The sequence below is a fragment of the Anser cygnoides genome, chromosome 3 (genome assembly GCF_040182565.1).
Source record: "Anser cygnoides isolate HZ-2024a breed goose chromosome 3, Taihu_goose_T2T_genome, whole genome shotgun sequence".
In the NCBI taxonomy this organism is placed as follows: Eukaryota; Metazoa; Chordata; class Aves; order Anseriformes; family Anatidae; genus Anser; species Anser cygnoides.
In genome coordinates, this window is record NC_089875.1 from 67,926,162 (window position 1) to 67,951,445 (window position 25,284).

Here is a 25,284-nt window from a genome sequence, read left to right on the forward strand (position 1 = left end):
TTTATAAGATAGCAAAGGCATACTAAAATGGAGCGTCTTTCTTTAAGGACTGGGAATCCTCAATATTAACTTTATTGTTTCTTTATTCCATACTAGCCAAGAAATTGAGATGCTGTCACTTGAACAGGCACTTGTGAAGTGATATGTACAAAGGGAGAAATCAGAAGTGATATACCACAATAAAGTAAGTCCCAGTTCTTATCTGGACAAAAAATAAGCCAAAACTCTCTCTTTTCCATGAAAAAGGAGTACAACATAGACCAAGTATAAGTTGCTGTTGATTGTAGCCAAAATTGTGCATTTATGGCATCTGGAGAGTGCATGGCTTAGCTAGAAAGACTGGTGGCTCAAGATCCTTGCAAGCAGCAGTCAGCAAAGAATTGTTCTGCTGTCTGTTTTGTCCACTGCCAACAGGTGAAGAGACTCCATTGCAGCTGACCACAGCCTTGTTTCTGAGGAGCTACCAATAAAGCAGGTTTATGTTTTAATTCCTGAACCATCACTCTTCAACAGAAATACTGCATTTTTCATGTTTTCACCCAACTTGGCGGTAGCTCTACTGTAAGACAGCAGACCCAACACTTCTGTAGAGCTCTATTAACGGGAGGGACTACAGATGCCCTTACAGAAATATCTTATCATGGAAGATTAGCAATATTGACATGACCAAAATCATTAGCGAAGAGTAGAAGATAAAAACGCAGCGTGTCACTTTACATGTAAGAGCTGTCAAAACACTGAGTGCTCACTATAGCTCATTTTGGGCTTGTTATAGCTAACCTAATGGGAAATGATTTCAGGTCAAAATGATTTTGCTCTTTTTGGTTTTGCATTTATTCGCAGAGCAGAAAAAAAAAAAATATTTCTGACCACTTTGTAGTATTCCCACCATTCCATGCTACCAGTTATAGGGCACTAGAAAATAGAAATGTCGACGTAAATTGGGATAACGTTAGCAAACGTGATTTCGACAGAAAATCTGCAGGGCACAAACGGAGCAGAGCTCCCAGGGACTTGTACCGGGGGCCCGGCAGCGGGGACCGGCAGCAGTGACCGGCAAACGCGGCCAGCCCGGGGCGCACGGCCACGGCTTTCCCGGGGCGGGAAGGGAGGAGCCGGCCGCGGCCCGGCCCTCGTCGTCCCGGCGGTCTCTCGCGATGTCGCTGCGGGCCCTGCGAGAGCCGGCAGCGGGCGCCGCCGGTTGCTAAGGGCCGCCGCCGCCGCAAGGTGATCGGTCCCCGGCGGGCCGGGGGCGCCGGGCGGGCCGGGGGGGCGCCGGGGCCCGGGCCCGGCTCTTTCCCGTAGGGGTGGCGGGTGAGGGAGGGCTCTCGGGCGTTGTCGTGTGCAGTCTGCTTCGTGCCGAAAGCTGCGAGCTGCTGAAATGACAGGCGGTGGGAATTGGGAGAGGTGGGAATTCCGGCCCGATTGCTGCTGTCTAGATTCGGTGGTTGGCTGCTAAAATTGTCCAACAGCTTGCCCAGGCAAAGGCTCGTGTGAAATGCCTCCGGGGGTGGGTAAATAGGGCCACTACAGGGCTCTTCCTCGGTCGTCCCGTAGGATTTGGGGCAGGCTTTCAGCTGTGGGGCGATTGCACTGAAATGAATTTTTGAGCTTGAAAAGGCTGCACAAACCAGGCAGCCGTAAGGTTTCCCGGAGAGAAAAATATCACATAAAAATTTCAGGGAAACTCAGTGAGTGATACGCCTGCTGAAATAAACCAAAGCACAAGCCATTACAAATGAATTTTAAGATAAGCAAGTTAGTGATTATTTAAGTCAAATGAGACTTTTCAAAGGGAGCTATAGATGAAACCGATATTTCCATAATATGCCTCTCTGAGTAATTTGAATGGTGTTTTGCATGGCTTGCTAACCAGTGCAACTTACACTTTAACAATGCCTAGCTGTGTCAAGGTGGTTGTTTTTGTTGTTTTGTTTTGTTTTTTTTGGAGGGGGGGTGCACGGGGAGTGACGGGGGCAACTCTTGAGAGCTGAACTGGTAAGACACTGTCTTCTGTACTTGATAGATATTTCCAGTTTCTCACTGCTGCTGCTCCTAGTTTTTCCTAGCAGCCATAGCGTTGAAATGGGAGGACTCTGTCAAGTCACTTTGCTGTTGATACTACAGGAAAATAAAAAAAAATCTGACATTTCCACATGGCCCATGTTGCTTGCAAAAGCTGCCAACACCTTCTACCATGGGCACTGCAATAGCTCTGAACAGAGGGATCCAAAAAATCAGGATGGGGCACCAAAACTATCTGAGTAGAAGGTGGGAGACTCTTAGAGGTTTCTCATCAAGGTAGTTGTTACATCTCTGAAACCTTTTTTTTTTTTTTTTTGTAGTTACGGTATAGTTTTGTGCCTATTTGATGGACTGTTCTTCAAGCAACTACACACAGAACTGTAGGATTTTTTAATACAATATTCTCATTAAGAATATTGCCCTAAGATGACAGGAGGTCCATTAAAACTGATTTAATTATATTGATTCCAGTTTGTCTGAAATAGGCCCTATCGAATACTTCATATCTGTGGTCATGTGTTTTGATACCATAATCTCATGCTGTGTGTAACAGGAAAAAAGTGACCATTTGAAGATTTCATGCTTTTCATGCTTTTGAACCTGTTAGAGCGAGTCCAGAGGAGGGCAACAAAGATGATCAAAGGGCTGGAGCACCTCTCCTATGTAGAAAATCTGGGAGAGCTGGGGCTGTTCAGCCTAGAGAAGAGAAGGATCCGGGGAGACCTCATTGTGGCCTTTCAGTACTTAAAGGGGTCTTATAAAAAGGATGGAGAAGGACTTTTTACTTAGGTAGGTAATGATAGGACAAGGGGGAATGGTCTTAAAGTAAAAGCGGATAGATTTAGATTAGACATTAGGACGAAATTCTTCACTGTAAGGGTATTGGGGCAATGGCACAGGTTGCCCAGAGAGGCTGTGGATCCTCTATCCCTGGAGGTGTTCTAGACAAGGTTAGATGAGGCCCTGAGCAACCTGATCTAGTGGGTGGCATCCCAGACTATGGCAGAAGGGTTATAACTAGATGATCTTAAAGGTCGCTTTCCAACCCAAGCTATTCTATGATTCTATGATTTTCCTCATCTTAAGGTGAGGAAAGAAGAAAGAAACTGTGAAAGCATGTTATTTTTGTGTTTGTTTCATACAGATGTCTCAATTTACAAGTGAAGATGAAGCTCTGTTGCAGTCTATGCTTAGACAGTTGCTGCAAAGCGTGAAGGAAAAAATCACTGGAGCCCCGTCAGTGGAATGTGCAGAAGAGATCCTCTTGCATTTGGAGGAAACTGATGAAAACTTCCACAAGTAAAACTATTTTGCTATTTTTAATATTTTGAAGGAGATGAAATGTGTTGAGCTATGTTATTCATGGGAAATGTTTGCAATTTATATTGATGTGTGAGTGCGTATGTATGTTTTTATATATGGATTCTTGACACTAATGAAATCACAAAAGATTTCAAAAGAGAATACAATGAATTTTGCCATTTTCCTGATTTTTTCCCCCCACTATTGGCAACACACTATTTTTACTGTAATTGTTTTGTAAGTTTCTCTCTTATAAACAGCTCAACAATTCCTACTAAACATTGTCAACAGTAATGCACATGTACACGTAATCAGATCTTCAAAAAACATGTAGATGTAGAGCTTAGTGACATGGTTTAATGGTAGACTTGGCAGTGCTAGGTTAAAGGTTGGACAAGATGATCTTAGAGGTCTTTTCCAACCTAAATGCTTCTATCATAATGTACTAAGTGCAAATGCAAACAGAATTTAGAAAAAATCCTGACTGTCGGGGAGTGTTTTTGACACTCCCTGCAAGACAGTATTATTTTGTTTGTCAGGTACCCTTTTAAAAATTTACCTTATTCTGGCTTCCATTTTTGATTGTTCTGTCTAGCATATATTGCTGAACTCTTGTATATCTTATCAGTAAGTTCTTTAATTTAAGTTTTGAATAAAGCAGAAATGCATCACATTTTTTTCTTAAATCAGATTTGACAGTGTGGCCTCTCTTACGTGCTACCCTAGATTTCTGGAGCCCATACTCCTCTTTTCCTTTCCATGGTACTCTTACATGCTTGTTTCTTACTACATGGAGGATTTTCAGGATGCATCTGTGACAAGTCAAGAGAATACCAAGCTTAAATGACCTCGAAGACATTTTCATGACCAGAGTTCTGTGACTTGATTTCTCTTGAGAAAGCTGGTTACCTGCCAGGTTTTGAGACTTATCTACTCTATTTTTTGTTCCCACTGTGATGTAGAAAAGAGAGAGACAGGGACCTCAGAAAGTAACAAAAAGGAAATTTGAATCTAATTTGAAATTTGTATGCAGTAGTAAAAATCAGATTTTTTTTTTACAATATATAATTAGCACTTTTTTTTTTTAAAATGTAAATCTTAGAGTGTTCTTAACATTTTTTTTTTCCTGGAGCATCTTTTGTAAGCCTACAAAAGTAGTTTTGAAATGCCTGAAACACTCACAAAATGTTTTTAAACTGGAAGAATGATGCAGAAGATAGCTGTAGGACATCAAGCAGACATAGACTTTGTGACATGAATAATGATGTAATTGTTGTGTATTTCAGAGTGAAGCAGTCACTGCAAAAATGTATACCACGGAAATGATGGAAATGTTACTGTCATAAAAAAAAAGGAAGAAAGTTTTATGAAAGCTTTCATTCAGTGGAGATTCATGCAGTTTCATTATTGCAGAAGTAAAAAGCTAGCCTTGAAGACAAATGAAAATGCAAATAAATGTGTTTGTATCTTTCTTGAAATGTATTTCCATTACTTTCATTGAGAACAAAAGTGATGTGGGAAAGGAAATAAGCGGGGGAAAAATATAGGGCTGTTACACCTGATGGAACTTGAGGTAGGCAATTCAGTGAGAAAGTATGTATCACGATAGAAGACAAGATTTCCTGTGACTTTTTTTTTTGTATCTTGGGTATAATTTTTTTTTTAATATAGAAAAGCAAAAGCAGCTAATTTATAACAGTTGCTTTTGTTTACTTCTACATTTTTTAGCTTTAGACTCTATATTTACATGGTCAACTGACTTTTTTAAAAATTTTCTTACTACTAATTTATTGTAATTAATGAAAGTAGTTGCAGATCTGCATTTGATAAAATGAAAATACAACGATGCACCTAGTGGTGAATATGATTATTTTTTTCATGTGATTGTTTGCCTTGTCTTTTATGCAAATCAGAAGGTTAACAAAAAAAAACCCAAAACTTTATATATTCTGAAAATTATTTTTCATCAATTTCTTTAGTGAAGATGGGATCTGAGTAGTATGTCCAGTGATTTTTTTTTTTAAATGTTATGTTTGTGTAAGTATCTAATAATAAGAATGCAAAGTGCCAGTTTGTTTACATTTAACACGTCCATGTCATAGACAGGAAGTCTGTGAGTTTGGGTGAGAATTTTGGCATATCATCATGACACAGTTTTAAAGTCTTATCCATGCCTCTATGTTGGATGAATTTATAAGCCGAGTTTTCTGTGTTTCTTTTCCTTTTGTATGTTCACTTTGAAATGAATAATACCAGATGAGGATAACATAAGACAGCGTTATATTCAGGATGCTGAAAGTAATGTTTCTTTTAGAATTTTAAATATGAGATTTCTTGTTATTTTGTTTTTGTCTGTAAAACATTAATCTTCTGTCCGAGTAGACTTTTACATTAGTCTTAGAAGAAGCACAACAGGAAATTAGAAACTATTTGATATTGTTCCTTCCTAGAATATGCTGAGAAGGACTGTATTGAAGAAAATCAAACTATTGTGTGTTTTCATAGTTGGAAGTTTATTTCTCTGAAAGTCATAAACCCTTACTTTAACGTCACGAAAGGAGATGGCTAATATTAATGCAACGTTGAAAATGTTTGAGGGTAAGCTCAAAGTAATGATACATTTCAATTTTATGTTTGTTTCAGCTATGAATTTGTGAAATACCTTAGACAATATATAAATAATAATCTGGGCTCTGTGATTGAGGAAGAAACAGAAAAATGTACTGCTGCTCAAAATCAGGGTGAAGTATCAGGCTATGACACTTTTGTCCAACATGTTACTAAGAAGACTCGCGAATCAAAAGAGTAAGTATGTGCATGTAATTCACATTTTTGTTACTTCTTGGTCTTTGTCTTACTTTTTTCTTTCCAGAATGTGTTTTGAAAAACATAAATTCTGAAACATAATGGTAACAAATGTGATTCTTTGCATTCAAAAATCAGTGCTAAGCAATTCAGATATTCCCACTCTTCACATTTCAGTTTGTCATGCTTCAGCTCACTCCGGAATGAAGAGTGTGAACCATTTCATAAAATGATCAGTAGCAAATCTATGGAGCTTTTGAGATATCTGAGATTGGAGTTAGGTAGGAGTAAGATTTGAAAGACAGGAGTCACTATTTCATGTTAGTTCATTATATGCATATGAAATTCAGTTGTGATATGGAAGGTGGCCTAAGTGAAATATTGTATTCTTATCAAGTATTACAGTATGGTAATTTCCTTAGATATAAATGGAGATTCTGCATGGCAAGCATTAGAATACTTAAAAACATTTAAACATTAAAAACGTTAGGTGTGTTTTGAAGATTGCTTCATTGATATCTAGCGAGGTGTCTTTTGAGAGTAGTATGTTTAGATCTGCTGTCACTGGCGAGTTTAGAAATTGGTGTTTGAGCTTTCTTGCTTGGATTCAAAGATACCTCTGCAATGCTGTCTGTATGTGGCACAATTGTTACATATATCAACTGTGTAGAATTATCCAAGATTTTCTGTATATATGACTCAGACAGTCAACCAGGCAGAGATTAGTAGGTTAGTGTGGAAAACTACCTCAGCATATTACAGTGTCTGTGGTCCAGATTCATTGGCTTTGAACACCATATTTAGTAAAGAAACCTTAAATAGACAAACCTCTGTGAGCACCAGTTATTTTCTTATTCATCTCTTCCCTACAAACTTTCTTCCCTTCTTGTGGGCATTGGGAAGGGAACTTCCCCTTGGAATATAAGGGCTTGTAGCTCCTTTACTGAAATTTCAGATACCGAATTTGCACAGGGAGGTAGTTTCTGTGGTTCTTTAAAGCATTAGTGAGTAGTACTTATAAAACAGATTTTAGTATATACAGCTGTTTGTGCCAGAAAGAATGTGAAATTTCAAAAGTTTAATCTATGTATCACATTATTTTTGGAATTCTTGTACAAAATCTGCCTACATAATAATGCTGAAAGCAGTTCTAAAAGTATGGTTTTCCTAATGAAAAGCAGACAGTATACTTTTGTCATCATGGTGAATCAGATCTGTGCCTTTTTATTTATTAGCTGTCATTCAGAAACATGAAAAGGACTTCATTCAAGTTAAAGTATTACAATGTGAAAACAGTGAAATTAAAAGCAGAGAGAAAAAAACAATAAAGATAATTTTTGTCCTTCGTATGTTTTAACCACTAAAATGATTTTATGCAGTACTTCAGTTCTACTTTATAATATCCTTGGTGACCTTAAAATTAGTAGTAACAGCCTTAAAGTAAGAAATAACTTGAAATAAAATACCAGTTTTAAAATAGGATATTTTTCTGAAGCACCAAAGATCTTTTTTTTGAATTGCTGTTTATTTTGAATTGCTTCTGCATGGATGTTATTATTCATTTGTGTACATGGCCTGTACTCAAGAGTCAGGATTGACATGTTCTCTTCTGCTAGGTTCTGTTCAAGGCTTATAGCAAAAGAAAAAATGGGGAAACATAAACAGTAACAATGAACTGATCTGTTCTGTCAGGGACACAATCTCCAATTGGGTGGGTTCACATCGTTCCATCTTAAAAAACTCTCAGTACAGGGTTACATTAGTGATGATTTCATTGAATGGTTTTAGAAGGGCAAAAGAGAGTTTTATTACAATTTTAAAATGTAGCGTCCTGAAAGATCTAAATATCTGCATGTTTTGTTGCTCGTTTTGGATTTGCATTTGTTTTTTGTTCACTTCTGTTCATTCAATGAGTTTGGGTCTAAGTAGCGTTATGCCATATTCAGTTATTCATGACTTAATTAGTGACTTTTTTTTTTAATTCATGATTTTTATGCTCTTTAATATTAAAATCCTCTTTACTTTGAAGATACAGAGAAATGATGCATGCCTTGAAGAACATCATGATGGTTGTGGTAGAGTCTTTAATTAATAAGTTTGAAGAAGATCAAATGCGTAATAAGGAGATGGATAGTAAAACAAAGAAAGAATGTCAGAGTGGCTATTATACAGACAACTGTTCTGACAGTGACTCTTCGTTCAATCAAGTAAATTTATTTTCTCTCTACATTATGAAATAAGCATGATACTGCACAACTGTTAAGTTTCTGCTAGCAGAAATTGAGAAGCAGCCCTAGAAAATGATTCATCCTTCCTATCTTTGATATATTCTAAAATGAATGAATTGCCTTTCTTGCAAATTGAACTACTGAGTTTATACTAGCTGTCTAACCTTTAGACAACGCATACTAGATGAGGTGAATCCTCTGCATATACTCTGAAGTGCCTATGCAAGTACTGAAAATAATGGAAAGTAAGCAAGAGAAAATAATGGTAAAAGCTACGTCTCATCCAACTTTTTGTGATTTTTAGGAGCCAAATACTGTGTAGTTCATTTCCAGAGTACTGCACTGTACTGTATGACTTAATGAGTTCTTATAAGGCATTTTTTGAAGATTAAGGAAACTTCTAAGTAAAACAAAGAAAAATTCATAAGGGAGAATTTTGTTGCTGAAAATTTAACTTTGGCCAAACCTCAGACAATATTCAGAAAGTTGACTTTAATTTAAATTAGTATAAATGATGAAGTCCAAATTATTAAAAGTAAATTAGATATCAAAATGACTGATGATTTTAATCTTCTGCTATTCAGTTTAATAAAATACACTAATGATCATTTTATAATGTGTATTACAGAGTTATACATTCATGAGTCAAGAACAATTGCAGCTGCTTGTAGAAAGACTTGACCCTATTCAGCCTAAGGAAGTAAGTTTAAAAGAAGAAATTTTAATACAAATGATTGTTTATGGTGTATTGGAGAACAGACTATATGCATGTAATTGTTCTTAAGTACGTAAGTGGAATCTCGTGTCGGTTCATATATCTTGGCTTCAGTGTAGTAAGTGCATTGCAGTGCAATATTTTATTCTTTATAACCATTTGGCTCAAAAACTGTAGTTGCAGCAAGTATCTTATTTTTTTGGTCTAGAGTTTGTGTTATAGATGGGAATTTTAGTTATGTGAGAAGTAAAGTTATTCAGCCTTGGTTTCGTGCACACATATCCTCTGCCCATCTTGATACCTTCCCTGTTGTCCTTTGAGTTACTCCTATCAGAAGAGAGGGGTGCCTGCTGTTTCATCAACAAGCTGCTGCCAGGTGGAATATATAATGTCCAAGTTAGGTTTGCCTTTCTGTCAGTGTCAGTACTAATTTGGGTCTCTGACCACCAGTCAGCTTTTAATATTTTTGAAGCTTGGAAAATCAGTATTGTTTTGATCAATCTGTCTCGCTCTCTCTCATTAAGATTTGTTTGTGATTGTCTAGCAATTGAAAAAGTCATGGTAGATGGGAACTGGTATAGAAGTGATCATATAACGCCACGTTTTCTTAGAAAACTAGGTAAAAAATCTGATGCTATAAAATATGCTTAAAATTTCCTACAGTTGGTTTCAGCAATATGAAATAAAGGGCTAGCGATTAGTTGTCTACAAATAGAACAAAAAAAAAAAAGTTATTTTAAATTACTTAGGTTATGAAGGTGATGAAAGTTCTGCAGTAAAATATAGAGTGTTTTATTTCCAGTTTTCCTTACAGACTTTTTTATGAACTGCTAGGTGCAATTGTAGCATTCAGTGATAAGGTAGTTTTCCTATAATCCTTGATAACAAAATAATTGATTACAAGCAGAAAGTAAACCAGAAATGAATATAATACTTGCATGCAGTATAGAAACCTAATATTTTGAAATGGCTTTGTTGCTTCTTAAAATGTATTTTTTTCCTCTGCTCACTGATGCATTGTTTTGTCCAAATCACCATGACAATGTAGCAGAAGATAAGTATTTTGGGAATCCTTATCTGATGTACAACCAAGTCATATTTCTTCCTTCCTACAAATTATATTGTAAATTATTTATTTGAGAGGTTGCTCTGAACAGATTTATATTGTTTGTCTTTTTGACCACTTCAGGTTCGCCAAGAAGCATTGCAGACACTATGCTTTGCCCCTCCCTCAAATGTACTCAACTCTGCGGGTTGGCCAAATCTGCGTAAGCATCTAATGATGTCTCTGTCAGATCCTGATGTAACATTCAGTGTAAGCTGATGTTCTATGTTTAGTTATCAGTTGTGTAGCTGTAGTAAACAGTACTGAGAAGGAGCAAGAAGTTGTATATGTGTTATGATTATTTTAGCAGGATCCAAAGGCACTTCTTGTGTGCATGTGTATCAGATAGTTTTTTTTTTTTTTTCATTTCAAAAACTTTGTTTGATTCCAACAGGTCTTGATTTAAAAGATTACAGCAGGGCTTTGATAGAATTTTAGAGATTGCTGTACACCATTATGTATTTTTAATGGGGAGTGATGAGGTTTGAATGGTTTAAAAAAAAACAACAACAAAACACATGTTGCCAAAACTCATGTAAAACATATCATGTTAATATTTCCTATTTAAGTTAGGTGTATACTCCATGATGATAAGAAAATGATACATATTAATATTACACAGGCACTGATGAGGAAAAAATGTGGTAGCTTCTTAAACTACTTTCGGATTATTTATTATGTCAATTAAGCCTTTTCTTCTTCTTTTTTTCTCCCAATTTTAAAGTGATTTTCAGAGAAATGAATGCTGTCTCAGTTGCTGTCTTGTATTACTCTTTCAGTTTAGAAAGTCTACAGTTGTTTTTAAAATAATGCTAGTTACAAGTCATTGGCATGTTAATGACATAAAAACATTAACGTTAATGGAAAAGTATAGTAATATTACCTGATCTGCTTCTTTGTATCTCAGTGAGGCTTTACACTGGTGCTGTCAGTTGATGTATTCAAGAAAAATGTCTTCCATATTGTATGCTCCTGTGGTCCCAAACTATATATTTATAAAATGAGCTTCACATATTGGTTATTGTGCAGTACTAATATACAATTCCATGGTTACATAATACATTTAATACATTGCTTTTTTTCTTTTTTTTTTTTTTCTCCTTAGGAGAAAATTCTTAGGTTTTATGCAAGAACATTTTCTTCATCCCCATTTAATATGACAAGAGAAGTCTATACAAGTTTAGGTATGTGCATTAAAGTATATTTAAGACTCCAAGAGTCATGTACTTCCTGAAATTCGATTATCTTTTACTGTGGAACTGTATAATATGGTCTGTTTTGCCACTCTTGTCATCGAGGTGGGTTTTATTTCTTCTTTTTTAGCACAACACTTGGAATTTTACTTCCTTTCCGGAGAATATTCACTTCGTATTTCAGCAGGTCTGGATGTATCTAATGCAGACATAAATCATTTACTTAAAAAGGTATAAATGAACTTTCCATATCTTTTATAATTTTTGTTGTTACTGAAACATCATGTAATCTTTTTTAATTATACGAATATTAACAGGTCCGTCTTTTAAACGAGTACCAAAAGGAAGCTCCTTCTTCCTGGATTCGTCATCCTGAAAAGTATGTCACCTTCAATAGTCACTGTCTCTTAGCTTAGTGTTTTTTTTTTAATGTATTTTGCTAAAATTACATGCATCTAATTATATTTTCACAGGGTCCACACATGACTGGTCAGTGCTAAGGAAAAGTGGAATAGGGAAGTTATATAGGAGTGGTCGTGGACCCTATTAAGCTGCATATTTAGCTTTCAAAGCATTTACAATGTCTTAAGTGTAACATTTAGTGCTTACGAAATATGTAATCGTATAAGAGAATATACATGTATGTTGCTGTTCATTTTATTTATGGTAACAAAAAGAATTAATATCCTTACAAGACCAAATTAAAGATAACGTGGTTGATATTTAAGATATGCACGAACAACAAGGATTTACAATAAATTTTGGGTATGAATATTACTGATGGAAAGTGAATTTTGTTTTAATTTTTTCTTATTTGTATCATAAGGTACATGGAAGAAATAGTGGAGAGTACCTTGTCACTGTTGTCAGTAAAACACGATCCTTGTTATCCTGACTCTCAAGACTTTTTGAGTCCAGTCTACTTCTTGGCTCTGCTAGATATCAAAGCTGTATGGTTTAAAAAGTGGACGGTAAGCAAAAAGAAAGCAAAGGGGAAAAAAAGTAAAACTTGTTGATGTCAGATGTATTTTCAAAAGCTTGATTTATAACTACTGTTATCAGAGACCTATTGTGACCTTGATAACAACCTATAATAAGAACTATAATTAAGGAAGTGTATTGTTTTAGGCATTTATGTCCTTTGCCCCTTAACACTGCTCCATCCCTTTCTGTTCGGTTACTAATCTACATAAAATTTTGGGAAACTTGCTGCTTTTCAGGTCATTTTTTTCTGTCCATTTGTTGTAATTGATTGATATCTGCCAAAAGACTCAAATATTTCTTTGGAAGAGGTGCTGAGCGTGAGAGTACAGTTATGTTATCTTATGCAAATTGTCTGCTGTAGTGGATGTTAGAGATCTTTGCAGACTACCATGTATAAATTTATTACTTACAATTTACATGACAGTGTGAAACACGTAGTCTAGCATTTCAACATTATTAATAATTTTTCTGTTTTACTGAATGTTCTGCACATTTCGGAATTTTTCTAATGACCTTTTTTTAAATCTTAATCTACTGCAAAAAAGGCCCAGTTGGGTATAATACTGGTTTACATGAGCTAGAGTTTAATACGTTGAATATGTACTGTGCACAGGATTCCTAATGGAACAGAATTGGAGGTAATTTTGACTTTTTGATTCAAAAGTAAAATTTGTATGTTTGGAGTTGACAGTAGTTTTTCTTTGTGATTTTAGCATGCATATTACAGCAGAACAGTGGTACTTAGGCTTTTGGAAAAGAAATATAAATCTTTGGTAAGTATTTCCCAAGGAAATTTTACTTGGAACTTGTTTTTGCTTTGTCCTTTTTGTCAGAGCTGTTCCACATTCTTTATCTAGATTAGCCTTTTTTTTTTTTTCTTTCCTAATTTTATCTATGATTAAATTATGAAGAAGGGTATGTGTTCTGTTTTGGGTAAGTAGAAATTTGAATGTTTTATAGCAAGTATTTAATTAGGATTATTATTTGTTAATTCCTTATGTTGCATTGTTGCATCCATATTTAGAATTATTTCTATCAGTGTATAAAAATAGAAAATGAAAAAATGCAAAAACTCAATGCTGAATTTGGATTTTTGATGGAAAGAGACTCAGCATTGGATGCATTCCTTATGTTGCATGTATTTTAGTATTATTTCTATCAGTGTATACAAATAGAAAATGTTGCGCGAAAAAATGCAAAAACTCAATGCTGAATTTGGATTTTTGATTGAAAGAGACTCAGAAAAACATTGGATGCATTCCTTATGTTGCATGCATATTTAGTATTATTTCTATCAGTGTATACAAATAGAAAATGTTGCACGAAAAAATGCAAAAACTCAATGCTGAATTTGGATTTTTGATGGAAAGAGACTCAGAAAAAACATTGGATGCATTCCTTATGTTGCATGCATATTTAGTATTATTTCTATCAGTGTATACAAATAGAAAATGTTGCGCGAAAAAATGCAAAAACTCAATGCTGAATTTGGATTTTTGATTGAAAGAGACTCAGAAAAACATTGTATTCTTTAAGTTGTGTTATGAAACATTATGGGTTCAAAGTGTCAGCAAAGTAAAATCAAACTCCATAAAACAAAAAGTTTATGATAGGAAGTTCATTAGCAGAGTAGTCTAATATAATGAGTAAGCATGGAATAAAAGTGTGTTTTTTTAGCGCATGTCTGTATGCTTTACCTTTTCAGTGTGTAAAAAATTTAGCAGCTCCAAAATGAACAAAGACGTATGTTTAAATTTATTGCATATGCTGCATTGTGATTTGTTTCTAAATACACTCTCCTGGAAAAGAGTCCAGCAGAGGGCCACAAAGATGATACGGGGCCTGGAGCATCTTCCCTATGAAGAAAGGCTGAGAGACCTGGGTCTGTTCAGCCTGGAGAAAAGAAGACAGAGGGGGTCTCATTAATGTGTATAAATACCTGAGGAGTGGGAGACAGAGGGATTTGGCCAACCTCTTTTCAGTTGTTTGTGGGTTCAGGACAAGGGGCACTGGCCAAAAAATGGAGCACAGGAATTTCCACACCAATATGTGAAAGAATTTCTTCACGGTGAGGGTGACGGAGCACTGGAACAGGCTGCCCAGGGGCGTTGTGGAGTCTCCTTCTCTGGAGATATTCAAGGCCCGTCTGGACGCCTAACTGGGCAGCCTGCCCTAAGGAACCTGCTTTGGCAGGGGGGTTGGACCGGATGGTCTTTTGAGGTCCCTTTCAACCCCTTCAATTCTGTGATTCTGTGATTCTGTGATACACAATGATACAATTTCAACTTGTATATACAGTGATTACCTATGTAAATATATGTTATGTTATGTTAATGTGTTATGTTAATGATGCAACAGTTTTGCAAAGGTCAGTAATAACACTGGCAGCACCCAGTAACCAAACTTACAATTTAGTACTTGTAGTGTAGACAGAGGTTTTTTCCATATGAATAATGAAAATCTTCCATATTAACCATATGGTAATCACAGATTGTTATTAACTTCTCAGAGTACTTGCATGTTCTCTGTTCTCTTAACGCTTATATAGCTGAAGTTTGTTTTAATGTGTTTTAGTAGCCGTGTAAAATTTTGTATCCTCTTTGATGGTTACCCCAACCAAGGCGCTGAAACATGAGGTAGTTGCAGTGATGTGAAAGTTTACATTCTTTTGTTAATGGGCAATACTAGAATACGAAAGTAAACACGTTTCTTGTAAAATGCCAGACATTTTATTTTTTTTTTTTTCCCACAGATTAACGCAGCTGTCCAGCAATGTTTTGATTATTTTGAATTTTGCAAGGCAGCAGTTAATACAACTTCTAGAGTCAGTGGCTTTTCCCAGCAGTATTCTAGTGAGTATCTTTGCATGTATTGCATTGTTTGCATGTGTATTCACATTCTCTATGTCTTCGAGCATGCTACCTCAAGATAAAGAAATCCTGTACGATTTTCTTCTTTCAAAAATATTTTGTCTGTCTTTTGAGAGAGTACTAATAACAGTGGTTAATTACTTATGCTCTCTGCTTTTATATACAAAATGACTCATATATATTACAGGTAGTAGCCAACTACTGGCAAGTAAATTAAAAAAGACAAGTTCTAATTTTTTGGTTTTATTGTTGTAGGTGATAAGCAGAAATTTTCTTACACTGGACCAGAATTGCAGTATGTCTATTTTGTTCATTCGCTGTGCCTTTTAGGCAGATTGTTGATCTATAAGCAAGGCCGAAGTCTCTTTCCAGTACAGCTGAAAAATAAAAAAGGTAAGAGAGAGGGGTGAGGAAAATGGAACCTGTTGAGTAACAGTATGCCTATACCTGATATGTTTCCACTTCAATGTTGTGAACATCGTAGGATGATGTTCTGTTTTAGCGATTCTGTGCCTGCAAAGCTTTGTTAAAAGATGGCATTGGAAATTTTCAGTATCATCACTGTTTTTTAATCTTTAATGGATATGGTTGAACAGACCACTTTTTTCCTTATGTCTAATATATTAATTTCATGTTGAAGGAGATGTGGCTCAGTATGTAAGTGCTTCAGTCTTTTTAGGTACGAGTAATATGTTTTGTCAAGGTAGTTGATATAATTGGTTGGAAAAGAGACATGTTCATGCACCCAGAAGTTTTTCAGATGTGAAACAAAATCAGTACTTCAAGCTAAATGTAAACTGAAAGCAATTGCACTGAGTTTGACTTATTAACATAATTAAGATAAAGCAGTGTAGAAGAAACTATCAGTATCTGTGGAACAGAGGTGTTAATAAGGGCAGGGGAGCTGAGATGTAAAAGCCCTTGCAAGTCCAGAGAAATCTGCATGTAGTGATACACTGTGTGGCAACAATTGTAGCTTTCCATTCTATTAATATCTCTATTAATCCAATATAGAATTCATAACGTTTCTGGATAGTAATTCTTTTGTCTTTTGAAGGTAATTTGTACCTTTGGTTTGAGGATCAGAACTTTACACCCTGTATAGAACAGTGGTGAGGAAGAAACATCCACTAAACAAGTCCTTTTGTCATTTATGGATTATCTGTATAACTCCATTTAAGCAGTGATCCATTGATGATGCTTACTTTTTTCTCTCCCCTGCAAAAGTAATGATCTTGTCATCTGTCTTCTCTGCTCCTTCTCTGCTCCATGGATACCAATCCTTTCCTCACAAATTGTCTGATTTATTAACATAATTGCATTAAACTTGGAGCAATAATTCCCAGCATGCATTTGGCTAAGCGTTGTTTGTTTTTTGTTTGAGACCTGAGGAAGGGTTGTATCTGACAGCTTGTCTCTTTTCCATCTGTATCACTTAATCTAGTGGCAAGGTAATGCATTTTCCAACAGCCATGTACATTCAATTTTTTCGAACTCTGGCTGCCATCTGCTTCAGTGAAAGACATGGTGAAAATGCAATTGGCTAAGCTGGGAGCAAGATTAAGCCTTAAAAGTTGATCATGAATTAGCCCAGTAGATTCCCTGGGAATGCATGTCCTTTGATGTATCAGTTGTACATGTACCTGTTGTTTACTATGAAGGCATAGTTAGTTGCTCTGAGAAGTTGATAGATGCCCCATCCCTGGAAGCGTTCAAGGCCAGGTTGGATGAGGCTTTGGGCAACCTCATCAAGTGGAAGATGTTGCTGCCCACGTGGCAGGGGTTTGGAATTAGATGATCTTTAAGGTCCCTTCCAACCCAAACCATTCTGATTCTATGCATAATGTTGATTTTTCTCAACAAAACAAACTGTTGCTTACATATTTACATAATTCATTTTATTTATAAAATTAAAGTCACACTTTAATTTCAAGAGTGCTTTCTTCTTTTGATTTTTTTTAATAGATTGTGTATCCCTAGCCGATCTGTTGGTGTTATTTACTCAGCTTATTTATTGCTCTCCAAGTTATTCAAAGACAACTTTGGCAGTGCATACAGGTAAATGTTTGTTTTTAATATATGCTAGTATGTATAATAGTAATGAGACCTTTGGTAACTTTTTTTTTCAATTTTTAATTTCGGGTCTGTTACTTGTGAAGATTTTTATTTTTCCTTCCTCTCCTACCTTTTCTTCATCTCTCTGTTAAATCAGTGCTTAATGAAATTATGATTCAAAAGCATTTGCATATGCTATATAGATATGTTTGTGTAAGTTGAAATATAAATTAATACTTCTTGTGTTTGACAGACAATTATTCTCCAGCAAGTCTTGTTATGGAGATTCTGCAAGTTTTTTGTGATCAAACAGGTTGTGCTGCTGAATGTTTATATACAGATGCAGTGATAGATGCCCTACTTCATCCTGTTCAGAGTTTACTGAGTGGTACAGAGGTTTGTAGTAGTCTTCAAAATAATTTTTAAATCCGTAGAATATTATCGTTTTAATATATTTTCTACATTGAAGACTTATGTAATCATGTGGTAACTTCTGTAGTGTTTTCTATATTAGCTATTACAGTATTCCTTAAGTAGTGCATGCTGTCATTATGATTTGTCTGACAAAAGTGGTTTTCTTCAAATCTTGTGAATAGTAGCAAAAATTGAATTGTAGTGAGACTATTCCCTTTGGAAATTTACTTGATTTTTTTCCTATGTTCACGTGTGTATTTTGTATATTACCTTTCTTATCAGCTCTGTCTGCTGTTTAAAAGGAAACTTCTATTGATTTTTAAATTCAGCTGGCAACTTGAAATAAAGTTGTTTCAGCAGTTATTATGAGTAAAATATGTTTTTCTGAAATGTTAGGGGAAAGAGGTTTTTTTTTTTTAATCTCTATTAAAATTGTAAAAATCTTGTGTAATGTTATCTACCTTTAAGTACTTGAAAGCCTAGTTGCACTTGCCTGCAAAGTGGTTTAAGTTTCAGACCATCCTATTTTTTTTTGTTTTGATGGAGATGCTTACATTGATCTAGGTGACTGTTAGTCTCAAGACACAGAAATTGAGGACCTGAACTGCAGATGGCATGCACTAGCTGCCTGAGCTGTCTTATTCAGAGAGAAGCTAGTAACTGAGAAGTTTTTAGTTTCCTGAGACCGAAGCTTGTAAAGACAGTTTAGGTTCCTAACTTAAATACCTCATCCAGATTCTTAAATTTTTTTCAACATTCTCCTGATTATTTTTTCAGTGCAGTTTGTTTATTTTTCAGAAAAGGTTCTTTATATTAATGCCTGTAAATATTTCAATCCATCAAAAATATGCCAGTGCTTTTTGAAAAAATGTAAACAGTATTTCCCAATAAATGTTTTAAAGTATATATTTATTTAATGTTTAAAACCATAGCCTTGGAAAAGCTAAATCATGTCAATGCTTCTTTACGTCTTTACTGTGAGGGAGACAGAGCACTGGAACAGGTTGCCCAGAGAGGTTGTGGAGTCTCCTTCTCTGGAGATATTCAAACCCCACCGGGATGCCATCCTCCACAGTGTGCTCTAGGTGATCCTGCTCGGCAGGGGGGTTGGACTAGATGATCTTCAGAGGTCCCTTCCAACCTTGGCCATTCTGTGATTCTGTGATACTCCTAACTCCTTTGTGAGTATCTGTACTGAGTTTAGTAGCGTTGCTTATGCATTTTATTTAAGGCTATCTATGAATATTTTTGCAGGGTTAACATGTCAAGTTGTCTTGATCTTATTGTAGGCTGAAGAAACGTACCACAGATTTTTTTAAAAGACAAGAAGTCGCTGAGCCTGCATATAGCTTGGACACTGATAATCAAATTTTAGAGATAGTACTGAGGTAATAAGGCATTGATTGGCTGTGATGGAAGCCTGTGTAATACCCCAATCAATATTTACGTTTGCATTTTATTCTAAAACATAAAATACAGTAGAGAGACAGTTGTATACATTAGTAGTTTTTAGTTAGTAAAACAATGAATCCAACCTCTAACAGTTATTCCTTTTTTTTCCTTTTTCTTTGTTCCATGTCCAGCTGTCACTCATAGGTAGCATAACTTTCACCAATTGTAAGCACTCCTGCAATTTAGTAACTAGTGTTTTGTTTTGTTTTGTTTTCTTTCTTTAAAACAAAACAAAACAGGTTTCAGGAACATTTATTGCACAGTGGCTGTAGTAGGCTGTATATGTGTTGTGAATCTAGAACGTGCTGTATTTGTTCCAATGAAGGTACAAATTGTTTTATATCAGTTCTGGCAAACCAATAGCTGGAAAAGATAGGAAAAGTCAGGGTAACCCTGTTCCTCCTTTACAAAAAGTGGGATTGGTTTTGTTTCCCAGCCAAACCACTGGCACTTCTTAGACACCTAAGAATCACGCATCCCTAGGAAGGATCTATTGTCTGTCTCTCCAGTGCTGGATTGTGGGCATAGGGCTCCTCAGTTGGAGAATAGGCCTAATGAAAAAGTTCTGCTGTTTTTTTTTGTTGTTATTGTTGTTGTTGTTGTTGTTTGTTTTTTACATTTGGACTGTGAATCCACTCCAGTTAAGTGCTAGCCTTACTTTGTCTTTTAAGCAGAGTGGTATTCCATATGTGCAGTAGAGAGGGAAGAAGAAACTTGGTGGCTATGAGCAGGAGTAGTCAGAAGGATTGGTTTGTGGGCAGTAGTGTTGACTTTGGGGGCTCTGTAGTCTCTTAAATTGCTGCTGAAGCATAGCTGGTACAGAACATAGTATTCACATTGTAAATAAACAAAGTACTATGTGTATTTTTGTCTTGCACAGGGAAAACAAAATAATAATAATACTCTTTTGAAGAGACAATGACAGCACAGTATGTTCCTTTCTTAAAATTCTGAACAATTATACCGGTACTCTAAAAATAAATGGTCAGAGAGAGTTTTTTAACCCTCTGTGTAACACGAAAATTTAACGAAAAAAAAAACAAAGCCCGAGTAAGAAAAAAATAAATTCTAAAGAGAAAAAAAGAAACCTATTCTATGCTTTCTACACTCTTGCTCCGTGACCTTTTTCACAAGAAGAATCAGGAAATTAAATGATTTCCCATTTACCTAATAATATAGTAACTATATGTACTCCTGCAACGAGGTCAAGTTTTGAAATAAAGTTATATTTTTCTCTGATTACCTTGACCACTGGCAATAATAGTAAATTCTTTAAATTGTAAAGTAAATACCATTTATTTTTCCTTGGTGCACTATATAAAATATAGAGCTACCTGTGAGGGAAGAAGCAGGAGCTGGATTGCATAGCATTGCAAAAATCCCTGCTCCCATGAGTCCGGCTTTCCTTGATGAATAACAGAAGAGTGGAGAGGATTTAAGCAGTGGACTTCAACTTCAGGATAGCGGTGCCTATTCCCTGCTCTGATGTACAAAGTATTTAACAAGCATTACAGGGAACAGTAATCTTCCTTAGCTCATCTTTGCCTAAAAGTCATCTCACTGTTGACTCCATTCTGTTTTTTCTGGGTGTATATAGGGGGAAATTACCAAAGGGTATTTTTTCTTGCTTTGAAAACTGTCATTCTTTTCTGTAAGTACAACATCTGTTTATAAATTCTGGTAATTCAGAGTGTTTCTCAGTTTCTGGGTGAAAACAGCTCCGGTTATTTCATGACCGTGTATTCATTCTGTATATTCACAGAATCACAGAACGGTTGAGGTTAGAAGGGACCTCTGGAGGTCATCTGGTCCATGCCCTCCCACTCAAGCCACTTGCACAGGACCATGTCCAGACAGCTTCTGAATATTTCCAAGGAGGGAGACTCTGCAAACTTTCTGGGCAATCTATGCCAGTGCTCAGTCACCCTCATAATAATAATAATAATAAAATGTTTCCTTATTTTCAGATTGAGGCATACTGACAGGAACAGAGTTTTTGTGACCACCTTTAGGACCCTGGAATAAGTTCTGCAGAATTATAGCTGCTGTGTACTGGCAGGCCCTGGGCACATCTCGTCCCTAATTATCCTACCCCTGGGCTTAGTTGCCTGGGCTCAGGGCCAGTTTAGGTAGCGGTATGGATGTCAAACCTTGAAGACAGCTGTTTGATAAAGCTCTGTGAGGAAGCCTCATCAGAGATCCCCCACAGAAATGTCTCTTCTAATGTCTCAGCGTAGACTCACTCCATCTCAGGAGTGGGTTTTAAGCTGAGGTTCTCACCCTCATTTCCTGCCTGTACTTTGTTGTAGCAGCATTGAAGCCAGGCACCCCATTGATCCGAACCCCATCCCACAGACAAGACTTGTTTGCTTGTTTTACCTCAGACTTGCCTTGTTACTGTAGAGTTGCATGGTGATCACTGGTCTGTCTGACCCTGATTGCTCACTGATTCAGTTTCCTGGCTTAACCTCAGACCTCTCTCATCTCCATGGAAGGGATCTGAATTGTTGAGTGAACCTGGTTACCATCACTGGACCTGGTCTGCTCAACTTGCTTGGGTACGGTGGGACTACCTGCCCATCAGATGGAGAGCCACTGCCTCTGGCTGCCTTGTTATTACTCTTGGCTCCTGACTTCCCTTCTCTTGCAGAGCAACTTGCCCTTTCTGCTCCCTGACAGGTCCTTCATGGAGTACATGTATTTTGCTTGTCTACTATTGAAATAATGAGTTTACTTACTAATGAGCAATAGCCAATTTAGCCTTTATTCAGGTAGGACATTCACTAGTGATAGTACTAGACTAACCAGTCTGAATCCTAATGTTAAGTGTTCAGGTCCTCTTGATTACAGCTCAGAGGTTCAGTGCTCTGAAATGAATAAGGAATTAGCAGATGACTTCTGCTTTGCTCCAGTGGGGAAGGCTTCCCTCATGGTTCTGAAGCAAGAGGCTGTTTAGACCTACTGCTGCCAAGAAATGAGGTGGACGCACAAGATTTTCCTGTGAAATTGGAATTCCATATCTTGCCAAAGAGTTGCCAGTGCATATACAGCAAAGAGGGAGTTAGCATGTATTTCACCTTGACTCAGATACTGTTCTTGCATCCCTAAGTGGCTTATCAAGAGTCTTTCCACGTTCATTGTGGGAAAAGAGAAGAGAGTTTAGAAATGTGTGTTCTCTGTGTCTGTGTAGTCATTAGATTTCTGCCATAATCATTAAAAGTGGCAATTACAACCTTCTGTGATGAAGGTTTTTATATGATGGCATTTGAACGTAGGCTGCTTACTTTTTGTTTAAACCATTAAGCAGACATCAGAAAGGTGACCTTCATTCAGGTTCTGCATAGATAAGCCAGACTTGAATAAACAGCTTTCACAAAAGCACTGAATTAAAAAAATTTTTTTTTTGTTGGCTTCCAAACAGGTATATATAAATTGCCTTGAAACCACTTTAATTGATGTAGCTGATATTTTGGCAAGGTTTGCTGCTGTAGAAGAAGGTCTTTCTATTCTTCTTTATGGAGGAAATAAAAACTCTGCGAAAGAAGATAGGTAAGAGAACATTAATGAATAACATTAGTGAGTAATGAATTGCATTAGTCTTATGAAGCGAGACTCATTTTAAATTTTTTTTTTTTTTGTAGCATGATATGTTTTCTTTATGTTTGGAATAAAAGTATCTCATTATCAATTAAAGTAGGAAGTGTTTTGGAGAATGTGTAAGGGAAATATTTATGTGTATAACCAGGTAAAATCCACTTTAAAATACTTTTATTAAGGAAGATTTCCATGGTTTACTTGTTTTTCTTATTCATTTGAGAGCTTTCTTTTTCTCTGAATGTAGTTCCAGTATATTCATAGTGCTGCCGTTCAGGCCAAAGTCTTACATTGTCTGTTTTGCTTGTTTTTAGAATAAATATTAAAAATCAACCTAATTTACTGAAACAATAGATTTAATATAACATTCACTTATTAATATATGTAGTAGAGACATACCTTGTATCAGAAGCTGACATTTGTAACAGCATGCCTAATTTAGTATCTGTGTAATCCTGTAATCCTGTGTGTAGTACATTCTTAGCTGATGCTAAAGTATGAAATTGGGCAGTAAAATTGAGACTAGCATTTAAAAGTATCTAAGCTACAGGTCATGAAAATAACCCTAACGTCCGTGACTGTCAATTATTTGGAATGTGTGTCTTCTGAGAGCGGAAAGCTCAGAAGTTGTGTACGTTTTTATGGGAGTATGGACGTAAAAGCTTTTTGGAGGAAAATGGTGGTGAAACTGATCTCTTTTGGGCAAAGAGTTGTATTTTGCATTTCTAACCTAGAAGACTTCAGAAGTAGTTCTCAGATAGGAAAGAGGAAGAACAAATAAATTTTGCCTGATGTGCTTCAAGAATACTGATAGCCTTTTTGATTAAATAAAAGCTAAAATGACTGTCTTGTTACTTTTCCCAACTGGACTCATGTAAAAGACACAGTTTGTGTAGTTTGTGGCCATGTGGACTAGATGGAAGGTTGTGACTGCATTTTTGTTTTATGTGAACCCGTAACCAAAGTAAAATCACTTGCTGTGCATTTCTTTTATTCTGACTGCTGTTGCAAGTATTAATATAGTTGGTCCCTCCATAGTGGGTCGTAGTTTCTTTCCATTACCCCTAGAACAATTTTTATAAGCTCTGTCAAAGGATTTGTTTCAAGGCTCATTGATGACTACAAACCAACATTTAAAAATGTTATTTTATTTCTAGTCCTACAGCTGTTCATGTAATTGTTCAGTTTACAAAGAAACTTCTTCATGACGACATTACTCTTTTATCTGGATCCGAGCTTTTGCCAGTTGTTAAAGGAGCTTTCATTTTTGTATGTCGTCAGATGTACAGAACATGTGAAGGCCTGCAGATGCTAATTCCTTATGGCTTGCATGAATCTATTGGAGAGGCCTGGAAAAAGGTAAATCTTGCTTTGGATTGGGAAGATCAGAAAAATCTTACTGTAAGAGGTTCAGGTTATGTAATAGTTCTTTGCTTTAGATTCCCTATACTTAAATAGTGAGATAAGAGTACTTGTAATTGATCTAAAAAATGAAGTTCTACTTTTCAAAATTTCCTTCTATGTGTGAACCTAGCAGATGCTTATTTTAAGACTTACGTGCTTGAAGATTAAACCAGGATCTCTGAGGATGTATGGGTAGACCTGTCATTCATTGATCAGTTTTTTTTTTAACAGTCCTTGATACTAGAGGTCATCTGATGTTCACAATTTGTCTACTTATCATAGGATTTTAGTAAAAAAATTTTCCCAAAGTATTCTCCTGGACAAACTGGCTACTCATGGCTTGGACAAGTGCATAGTTTGCTGGATGGTCAGGCTCAAAGAGTTGTAGTGCATGAAGTTCAATCCAGCTGACTGCTGGTCAACAGCGGTGTTCCCCAGTGATCAGTACTGGTGTAGGTTTTGTTTGACATTTTTATCAGTGATCTGGATGAGGAGATCAAGTGCACTCTCAGTAAGTTTGCAGACAATACTAAGTTAGTGGGACTGTAGATCTGCTTGAAGGTAGGAAGGCTTTGCAGACAGATCTGGATAAGCTGGACTGATGGGCTGAGTTCAAACACATAACATTCAGTAAGGGTAAATGCCAGGTCCTGCACTTGGTTCATAGCAACCCCATGCAGTGGTATAGGCCAGAAGAGTGGCTGGTCAGCAGCTGGTTAAACATGAGCCAGCAGTGTGCCCAGGTGGGCAAGAAGGCGATTGCACCATGGCCTGCATCAGAAATAGTGTGGCCAGCAGGACTCTGGAAACAATTGTCTCCTTGTATGCAACACTGTTGAGACTGCACCTCAAATACTGTGTTCAGTTTTGGGCCCCTCACTAGGAGAAGGATATTAATAGAGCTGCTCAGGCATATCCAGAGAAGAGTGATGAAGCTGGTGAAGGTACGAGAAAACAAGAGTTATGAAGAATGACTAAAGGCATTGGGGTTGTTTAGTCTGGAGGGGGCTGAGGGGAGACCTTAACACTCTCTACAACTACCTGAAAGAACGTTGCAGTGAGGAGGATATCCATCGCCTTTCTCAGGTGACAAGTGATAGGACATGAAGAAATGGTCTCAAGCTGCACCAGGGGAGGT

At 36.5% G+C, this 25,284-nt stretch overlaps 1 protein-coding gene across 14 annotated transcripts in view; it reads left to right on the forward strand.

The window, feature by feature from the left end:
* Nucleotides 1–1,109: 1,109 nt before the first annotated feature.
* TBC1D32 (TBC1 domain family member 32) overlaps nucleotides 1,110–25,284 on the forward strand; it is an 89,533-nt gene continuing 65,358 nt past the window's right edge. For 2 of the 14 annotated variants that reach the window (XR_010830397.1, XR_007163865.2), the window contains exons 1-17: nucleotides 1,110–1,227; nucleotides 3,170–3,324; nucleotides 5,971–6,132; nucleotides 8,162–8,339; nucleotides 8,989–9,060; nucleotides 10,265–10,390; nucleotides 11,286–11,364; nucleotides 11,504–11,604; nucleotides 11,691–11,752; nucleotides 12,200–12,344; nucleotides 13,071–13,130; nucleotides 15,110–15,209; nucleotides 15,483–15,620; nucleotides 17,193–17,285; nucleotides 17,536–17,678; nucleotides 22,570–22,697; nucleotides 23,900–24,101. Coding sequence is in view for 12 of the 14 variants with exons in the window: in XM_048065529.2 (XP_047921486.2) it covers nucleotides 3,170–3,324; nucleotides 5,971–6,132; nucleotides 8,162–8,339; nucleotides 8,989–9,060; nucleotides 10,265–10,390; nucleotides 11,286–11,364; nucleotides 11,504–11,604; nucleotides 11,691–11,752; nucleotides 12,200–12,344; nucleotides 13,071–13,130; nucleotides 15,110–15,209; nucleotides 15,483–15,620; nucleotides 17,193–17,285; nucleotides 17,536–17,678; nucleotides 22,570–22,697; nucleotides 23,900–24,101 (1,944 nt within the window). In the remaining 2 variants the exon portion in view is untranslated. The other 12 variants (XM_048065529.2, XM_013175382.3, XM_066994357.1 and 9 more) reach the window with 12 other exon arrangements.